The sequence below is a fragment of the Strix uralensis genome, chromosome 23 (genome assembly GCF_047716275.1).
Source record: "Strix uralensis isolate ZFMK-TIS-50842 chromosome 23, bStrUra1, whole genome shotgun sequence".
Lineage (NCBI taxonomy): Eukaryota > Metazoa > Chordata > Aves > Strigiformes > Strigidae > Strix > Strix uralensis.
Window position 1 is genome coordinate 1,015,283 of NC_133994.1, and position 9,349 is coordinate 1,024,631.

At 47.8% G+C, this 9,349-nt stretch overlaps 2 protein-coding genes across 3 annotated transcripts; one reads left to right on the forward strand and one right to left on the reverse strand.

The window, feature by feature from the left end:
* Positions 1-1,658: 1,658 nt before the first annotated feature.
* On the forward strand, positions 1,659-4,679 carry C23H1orf174 (chromosome 23 C1orf174 homolog). Its single transcript, XM_074893328.1, is given in 5 exon segments — positions 1,659-1,913; positions 2,498-2,840; positions 2,843-2,991; positions 3,763-3,822; positions 3,824-4,679. Coding segments are annotated over 5 exon segments (861 nt in total). The 3' UTR covers positions 3,878-4,679.
* A 137-nt stretch (positions 4,680-4,816) lies between these two features.
* DFFB (DNA fragmentation factor subunit beta) lies at positions 4,817-9,333 on the reverse strand. 2 transcript variants are annotated; one of them, XM_074892814.1, is made up of 7 exons: positions 9,200-9,333; positions 9,002-9,128; positions 8,706-8,894; positions 7,936-8,015; positions 7,611-7,781; positions 7,338-7,438; positions 4,817-6,859 (listed from the first exon to the last, which is right to left on the reverse strand). In XM_074892814.1, the coding sequence occupies exons 1-7, from the start codon at positions 9,323-9,325 to the stop codon at positions 6,643-6,645; spliced, it is 1,011 nt and encodes a 336-aa protein (XP_074748915.1). In that variant the 5' UTR covers positions 9,326-9,333; the 3' UTR covers positions 4,817-6,642. The 2 variants fall into 2 exon arrangements, with proteins under 2 accessions (XP_074748915.1, XP_074748916.1); XM_074892815.1 differs by having other exon boundaries at positions 8,706-8,918; positions 8,987-9,128.
* Between the last annotated feature and the right edge of the window lie 16 nt (positions 9,334-9,349).

Sequence of the window (9,349 nt, forward strand, 5' to 3'; positions counted from 1 at the left end):
CTCAGAGGTGTCCAAGGCCACCCCGCGCAGCCTCAGGCGCTTGTGGTTGTGTATCTCCACCCCCATGTGCTGCCACACACTGGGAGCCCATGTCCACGCTGGGTCACCGAAGCACCCGAGGCTGCTTCGGGCTGAGCCAGCCCTGCCCTCATCGCTTGAATATGCATGTCAGTTTTACAAAGCAGTGTAAAGAATGAGCAACACATAGTGTTGTGAAAAGTATTTATTAAAATTTTCAAAATTAAATTTTTCTTACTATTTTCAGTTCATTGGGGAAATTAAAACAACAACCAAGTTCTCCAGCTACAGAGATGCTGTTCTTCAGCCACTTCTAGTCCTCTTCTGTTTACGAGACAGTATAGGTTTTCACTGCCTAATAAAAACAATCATCTGTATTCCGTGGCTGCAAGCAACAACACTGTGAGAGAGTGGAGCAAGTCGAGAAGCTTTTGGAGGAGAATATGAATTATCTCAGCCAGAGAACAAAGCACAGAAGGACCCCTGAGCACCAAGAGAAATTGCAGAACAACGTGTCAGGCATGTCTCCGAACCTCTGCAGTTTAACTGGGAGACTTTATGCTTTTGAGAAAAAATGTCTTGCTTGAATATTCCCATAGGTACATTCTTGCCACTTATTTCTGCGATTTAAATTGTTGCTCATGTTTTTTAAGGCCAGGATGAACGAACAAGCATTTTATCAGCTAAGTTGGATTGAGGAGCACAGGTGATATCCTCAAACCACTGAGACTTGTGGTATGGCTCTGCAATGAGCAAGAACATTAAAGGCTGCTATAAAGAAACAAGCTCCTGTGCCCTCAGCCGGACAGAATTATAAAAATCCCCACAGCGTCCTCAAAGCACTGAATTAACAGAAGAAAGAGCTGTAGTTTAATGTGATGGATAGAGCCCCTGGGCTCCATCGAGGCGGACGCTGCCATCCCTCCTCCTCCGGCACAGACCATCAGGGCACGCAGTACCTACAATCTCTCAAAATGGGCAAGTGTGCTACCTCGCCTCCCCCAATAAAGTAAGTGAAAATAATTACATACTTAAATCTAGGTGTTGGGCTGCTTTGCTACACAGAAATTCATCTGCTATCGTCAGAGTCCTTGAAGTTAAAGAGGGATTTGAGTTACTGACATAATTTGTTCCCTGAGGGCTGCGGAAATGAACTGAGAGGCATATCTGAATAATAACTCCCCAACCGAACATCTTGTAACAGGAGCAAGCATTGCTCCAGAAGGAAGACACAATGGGAAGCAGAAGATCTGAAACGTTTATAACCTATACAGCAATCAGGCAGAATTTGTTTGGTTTTATTCCCCGGGCAGCAGCCCATCAGGGAGATCTGGAGGCAAATCTCCTCTGTTTTCACTTTGCTAAAGTTAATTTTAATTAACTCTGCCTGTGGGCCAAGGCAGGGTCTGGCTCTGTGTGATGGGCCTGGGGTTGGCCGCCCCGTTTGCCACAGTTTGAGACGGGGTCCTCGCCCTGGCCCCATCTTGCCACACCAGCAAGCCAGGACAAGGCCTCCCTTCTCCTCGGCAAGAGAAGGTATGGCAAGAGAAGGGATGGCAAGGCCGGGGATGGCAAGAGAAGGGATCGCAAGGCCGGGGGTGGCACGGCCCGGCTGCCCCTGAGGCGAGCGGCTCCACAAGATGGCGAGCGCGAGCTCCCGCGTTCTCCCCAACATGGCGGCGGGCTGCGCGGCGGGCGGGCGGGCGCGGAGCGGAGCGGGGCCGGGGCCGCACGGGGACCCGCGGCCCGGCGCTCCCCGGGCGGCAGCGGCCCACCGGGCGCTGTGTGAAGGGGTCCTCGGAGGGCCGGCGCCCGGCAACCGCCTCTGCTCAGCCCGCCGGGGACGCGCTGCCGGCCGCCCGCTGCCACGTGAAGCGGGCCGGCCCCCGAGCCTGGTAGGAAGGAGGGGACCGGGACCGGGGCCGGGGCGGCCAGAACAGTGGCGGGGGTGCGGCTCGTTACGAACAGCTCCAAACTAAGCGTCACCAGGAGGGAATTAAAGTCTCCCGGCAATTCTTCGCCTTTCCTACCTTCCCGCCTGTGTGCAGAAGCGTGTTAGTGTGCCACAGGGCCAGCTCTGGGGTTCGTTACTGCCTGAAGGCCGGCGGCAGGCTGTTTGCTGAGCCACTAGCCAGCCGCAGGATGCTTTGCTGTAGCAGGTGATAGTCCATTCTGCCACATTAATTGCCATCTACAGCATCCCTAAGAAAATAGGAAAATGGTGATTAGCTGTGTACTGGGCTCGTTTATGCTTTGAGAAGTGGCTTTCCACTGGTGATGGACTGTACGTTGCGGTTTAGTGTACGCTATCTGCTCCTCGTCTTTTCATGTGCACTTTCTACTAACCATTTTTCTTAGCAATGCTGCTTTGGATCAAGGTTCCACATCCAGCCTTGCAACTAAAAAGATATGGTGATTTTACTTTTCCTTATTTCAAGTAAGCTTTAAGGTCTTTGGTTTTGTTTTTTTTTCCTAACAGTGTTCTTCATGCAAAGTGGCTGACAGACGACCCTCAAAGAGGCTAAAATGTGAAAAAAAGAGTCTAGTAAAATCAGAACTAGAAGGACTTACATGTGGAAGTGAAAACCGTGCTGCCTTGGGGGAAACGCCTAAAACATCTGAAGGAGATCGATGTTCAGAAGATCCAGGAGACTGCAATATAATTCAACAGAAAAAAGCTGAAAGCATTTCAGAGACTAATGAAGACAAACAGGAGGAGGAACGTAGTATTTCTCTCAGACCACGTGCTGTGAAATCAAGCAGCGCTCCATCAGAAATGGACAGTGATGAAAATGTGCACAATGAAGTCAGCAGTGGAGAGCAGCTGAGAGTGTACTTTCAGGTGGGTCTAGCTTGGAGGATGCAGATCTCCCGACGAAGACGACACGGCTAGACAGTAGTGCTTTCTTGGATGAAGACAGCAACCAGGCAATGCCAGTGGACCGGTTCTTTGGAGATGTCGAGTTTATACAGGTAAGATGATGACACTGTTCACTCTACAAATTCAGTTCTGTTCCACATCGGTCTCGCATCTTCAAACAAGTGGGCTAGCCTCAGAATTGTAGGCAAACTTGACCAGTATTGGCAGATATCTGGAGTTGTATCCCTGTATCCTAGATAGAATTGTCTCAGAGATTAAATTAATTGCCAAGGCAAGTTAATTTCAGATGTGAAATCCGTCTTGTTTAATTATTCCAATTCCATAGGATACATATTTTTACTCATAAAGATACAGTGTTATTCTGTCAAAATACTTTTTCACTGGATATTGGTTCTTAATCGTGATTATTGTAATTCTTTGGAATGGAAATGTTTCTGGCCACCTCTCCTTTTGGACTGATCAAGGGCCAGAGCTTTAAATTCAAATCCCAGGTCTGCCTTTAACATCGCATAACTTCAGGCAAGTGATGCCGCCTTCTTTTCAGTATTTCATGAGGATTGGTCATTAGCAGGAGTCACGGTTTTAGCGGGAGCAGGGAGGATTCACTTGTGGAGCACTTCAGCCTCCCTGAACCTTCTGAAGCTGGCAGAAGGAACGCCAGCCCTCGCTTTGACCATCTGCTGGGACTGGTTCAGGGAAGCTCCTCTGCTCTAGCTACAGCTTTACGCCACCGCTTCCAAGTGAAGAGGCGTGTGTTGGTGCCTGATGCATCAGGTGTGGAGGGATGTGACCTGGTGGGGAGGTAGGAGGTCTGCCATTTGCTGCAACAGACCTTCCGTAACGATTTTCTCTTTTTCTGAAAGGATCTCCCACCAGTTGCACTCCCAAGCACAATGATGAGCAGGCGAGAATTCAGAAAGCTACATACATTTCATTGCAAAGGAAGATGAGGAGGAGGAGGAAGAGGATGTTGTCTAACAACAAACTGTAAACAAATTAAACCTTTTTTTTCTTTGCAACCACGTATGATGGTTGGCTGTGGCACTAACAGAAGGTGTCTGTGTTTGCCTTTTCTCAGAACTGGTAGAGTTTGTTTTTCTGCAGCTGGGAGATACAGTATTCTCCCACAGTTATCTGGGGCAAAGACTGACTGAATTTTCAGTGATTTGAAAATAAATTGTAGTTTATCATATTACCACTAATATTTAGGAAAAAAACAGGGAAAATAGAAGTTTCTTACTGCTTTTTTATAAATTTGAGTCCTTACCTAGGGTGAACACTTTGTCTCACTCCTATTTTTTTATTTAAATAGCCAAGAAAAGCATGTTAGAGCAAAGTCCTTTTAATTCTGTGATGGCAGCCACTGTGGCACCCAGTTAGTAATGCAGCCAGTTGTCCACCTGGCCTCTGCCCCATCAGTTGTGTCGCACTGTTTACATCTAAACCAGAACCAATTACACTTCTAAAACGCAGTTCTGCTGGCAAAACCAAACACGCGGATGTCAGTGTGGGTTCAGTGGTGTTAATCTCTGAAGTTAAATACATTTTTATTGCACATCAGTCCTCTGAACCACCCCCACCACGTGAAGCTGACTGCTTCCCTCTTCCCCCAGACCCGCCACGAGCACTGCCTGTTCTAACAGTTGTGTAACGCAGCTCGTGCAGTATTTTCAATTAACTGCCAAGAGTTATGAATAGGAGGTTTGTAAACAAATATACTGGTGGTGATAAAGGAGGAATAAAATCTCTCAGTGCAGGACTCAGTACATGAACGAGTATTGATTGCTGAGGGTATGGGATAGTCCACCAAATTTGTTATTTTGGCCTGCATTTTTAGAAAATAATGAGCAACCTCTGATGGTTTTAGGAACTGTTAACTCACCCAATGTTTATGATAATACTTCTTTGAAAGTGTGATTATGCAATAAGCTTCCACATCTTTATTGTTATAAATAGTTTCTTCTACATTTCTAAAAATACAGAGAAAATGTTATCAGCAGATGGTTTAAATAAATATTAATTTCTACAGCTATAGCCTGTTAAACATTCAAAAGTTGTAAGCCAAACAAATTGCATATGCATGACATGTTAATTTATTCACATTTCCACTCCAGCTGATGCATTGTTTCTGTCAACGATATTTCTTGGCTCCTTTTCACTCTTAATTCTGTAACACAGAAAAATCTAATTTTTTAATAGCATATTCATGGTTTTCAGCACAACTCCATCTTGAAGTAGCTCTCCCAGCTTTCCTTAAATGCCATATTTGCTACCGTCTCTTTCTAGCAAATGTCTTCACACACATTCATTTTAGTTTCAGCGCTGTGTAAAATGGTGATTTTCAGTTGGCAGGAAGCAGGCCGTACAGATGACATCGTGTTTGTCATCAGAATCCGAGCTGTGATGCTTCCCCCGATGTCTAAACAGCGCGGAGCACGTTTCCACCTTGGCTGCTGCTGGGTGTGTTCAGCGAGGCAGCCTGCAAGGATCGATTCCGTGCACTGGCACTAGAAATCCCGTGTTTAAAATGCACCTACTTACTTTTCATATTGAAATGTCTGGGAGGGGGATTGAGTTTGTTGTTTAAAAGTGAATCAACACTCTCTGTAGCAAAGCTGCTGCATTTCTAAGACCTGCTCAGTTCTGGCTCACACAGCAATGCTGCCTGAATGCAGTTCTGTGGGGACTGCCTGGATTTGCCCGGGTAAGAAAGAGGCCCAGTGACAGCAGGGATGACAAGGGCTCTTCCCTCCAGGTGAGTGAGGTTACTTAGAGAGCAGTAACTGGTGCTTCATCTGCAAACACGGCTCCCTGCGCTCAGCCACGCTGTCTTACACCTGATTAACTACTCCTGCGCCTCTGCTTCCACATACACACAGAGAAGATGGTGGCAATTTTTTTATTTAAAAAAAACCTCAGATTGTTCACACTGACAGTCCCTAAAAGTTCAGTTGCTATCAGCTGTTATTTTAAAAACAAAATTCAAGTAAAAATTGATTTGTATTTTGTTACCTGAGGTAGAAGTGTTTTGCCAAAGCAATATCCTCTAAAGCACCAGGTAAACACGATTATTATACAGTAACATTGCTTGTACTGCTTCGAGCAAAAGAGGCAGAAACTTTGAGAGAAATCAATAGGAAAGATGACAAAGAATAAGGTGGTAAAAGCAAAGCTATGCCATGGCCTCGCTCCTCTAAGAGACGAGCAGCAGGAGAGGGGCCAGGGCCGGGTGCAGGTATTTTGGTACAGAAGAGCCAGCGGCTCTGCCCCTGAATCACCCTTTGGCACACCTGAGATACAGCCCTTGGCCACCTGGAAAAGGCACAGAGCAGAATTATCCTAAAGTATTCTTTCTTTGGCTTCACGTTCAGAGAAATATGAATCTACAAGTCCCCCCAGAGGAGTTTCTAAGATATCTTTTGTCTAAATTTCGTTGCTGTGCACGGTGGGTTTTGGGCCTACGTTTGTCATTGCAAGGAGGATGGGAGGGTGTCATCCGTGTCAGCCTCTGGCCTCGTTTTTATACTCACAGCTGTATTTTATCGCAGTGTGATCTAAGGAAGGCTCATAGTGAGAAGGCAGGAGAGCAGAATTAGGCATGATATGAATGTACGTGTTGCGAGAGTGCAGCTGATTTACCAGGGACTCCTAAATAAGTTTTTGTTTAAGAAACCAGAGCTATTTAAAAATGATACCGTGTGACGTGATTTCGAAAAAAGCAGAAGTCACTTTCAGAGATAGCACTATGAAATCTTGTGGTTTTGCTTCCTTTTTCTGTAAATTTTAGTTTTGTCACAGCTGAGATTATGATTGGTTTTCTTATGGCAAGCAATATGCACAAGTTTTAAATTGTCCACGGTAAACAGCAGCTGATAGAAGTATTCCCAGTTCACTTCTCGTCCACCTCGTGTTTTGACCGCTTCTGCCAGTTCTGGGACAACAGCACGCTTCTTCTCTATTCTTCAGTACACAAAGGAGAAAACAATATTGCCATCAAAAGCTTTTCATAATAATTAAGTCTCCATCTTGCTTTTAGAGCCAGGCAGAATTTGAATTCTTTCACCATAACTAGATTTATGTTTGTTTTTTTTTTCCCTGAGGAAATTAGGTTAGCAAGTCCTGTTTGCCTCAAGTGCTCAACGCCTGAAAATGGGTCTGCGGGTTTCTGCTCGAGAGGAGTCTTTACAAAGGATAATGTCGTGAGGAGGGGTATGTTTCCGTACAAAGAAAATCTGAACGGAAGCAAAGCAGCTAATGAGACAGCATTATCATCTGTCTTGGGGATTTTATGTTACCAGGAACAGCTGCAGCACCCAAGCATCTTTTATCACCAAGCACTAACTGCGCAGCAGGGGGGTAAGGACTCGATGGCTGCACCTTTCCTTCCTAAGACAAAGGGCATGAAGCAGGTAAGTCTGGATGAATACTTTGTACGTACATGTGATCGAGATTCCAGGTACTGAAGAGGATTCTGCTCTCCCTGTTACTGTAGGGGTTGATGGAGTGCTTAGAGGGGCAGTCATCTCTATCAAAAGGTCCCTGGAAAACAAGACGGCTGCAGCCACAGGCGTACCGCTCCTCCCCCAGCCAGCCGAAGACAGACCCAAGCACGACGCCAGCTTCCAAGGGACCATTTCCCTCCTCTGATGTCATACAAGTCGGCCATGGCTTGCTGGGACCAAGACTCTGCTTCAGAAAGGGCTGAACTTACCTGACAAGAGAACCAGCCCTCCGCAGTGCACAGCCGGACTGCCTCCTCCTCTCTTCTGTCAAAGTAGCACCCGTTATATTTCACAGATCTCAGTTTATCTGACATCAGGTCAATGATCCTTTTATACGCATCTCTTGCAGTAGGATGAACAGTTGAAATAGAACCACTAACCTAGAGGAGGGGGAAAAAAACCAACAATCATTCCTTGGTGGCTGTAGCAGCCTGAGGCTCTCTTCTACACTTGCACTGTAAAAGCATTTTATATGTATATGGTCACAGAATTACTTTTACCTTGAAAATAAGTTATTTCAACAGAAACTTTTACCTCTTTCATGTAGCTTCGTATTCTGCTTTCACAACTGTATCGCATGTAGCTTGATTTGTTCTTGAAACGAGACTCTAGACCTAAAGGGATTTAGACTGCGTTGGAACTTGGTACTTTAAGTGCTGCGCCTCTGCCTAGCTGGGTATTTATCCCTTCTTTTCACAAACTCAGTATGCACAGATTTTTTTTCTTTCCCATTTTTATTTTACTGGTTGAAGACTACCCTGCTGTTAGCACTTAAAAGGACCACGCAGAGCATCTGCTGCGAGAGCAGTAGCTGATATTATAGTTGTTAAACATTTCTCCTTAATATGCATACACACAGAACACTGTGAGATTGTTAAAACCAGATTGTTCAGGAAGAACTGCAGCAAGGACTTGGAATGGGAGGGGGATCTTGCAAAGGAAGTACAAATAAAACATAAAGCTGAGCTGGCTGATACGTGCCAGCTATCAATATATTATTAGCAAACTGTTACAAGATTGCAAACGCAGACCTATGTTAACGGGGAAAAACATATTCCTGAGCGATCTTGGATAGAGCAATAGGGAACACTGGGTTTTTAGCATTTTCTGATACTAAATATGCAAATATTTTAAAGAAACTTAAAAACGCGGGCTCATGCAAGTGGTAGCTAATCCCCTGGCCAGGCACCGACTCGCACCAGCCAGGAGGACTCCCAGATTTTTACACGAGTTTTCTTCAAGCACAGTAAAACTGACAGAAGCGACCCGGCGCCCCCAGGCAGCTCCCGCGGGCGCAGAGCTACCTTCGAACCACTTCCCGTCCTCCTGCCTGTCCTCGGCCAGGATGTTCTCGCTCAGGTTGTGCAGCAGATCCGCCAGCAGCTTCTGCCTCCGGGGGGCCCGCTCGTCCGAGAGCAGCTGCCGCGCCGCGGCCACCACCGCGTCCCTCTGCGTGGAGAGGGCGGCCAGGAACCGCTCGATATCGCTGGCACCTGCGGCGGGCGAGGAGGCGCCGGCTGAGGGGCCGCGGCCGGGCCCGGGCTCTCCCCCGCCGCCGGTTGTTCCCGCTCCCCCTCCCGCCCGCCGCCGGCGCACTCACAGCCCCGCCAGGTCTCCCCGGGGCCCAGCAGCACCAGCTCCGTCTGCGGCGGCAGGGCGCGGAAGTAGCTCTCGGTCAGCTCCGTCCCGTCCTCGTAGAGGCAGAGGCGGCTGCCTGGCAAGGGAAGCTGCCCCCCGGGCGGGTGAGAGGCGGGCGGGCCCGCCGCCTCAGCCCCGCGCCTCGGCCCCCGGCCCGCACCTGCAGCAGCCGGCAGCCCTTCCGCAGCAGCCCGCGCAGGCTCCCGGCCGCCACCCCGAACTTCTGGGGGCTGCCGCACCCGCGCAGGCGGAAAGGCCGCAGCTGCTCCGGCACCGCGCCCGCCATCTTCCCGCCGCCACGGAACTGCGC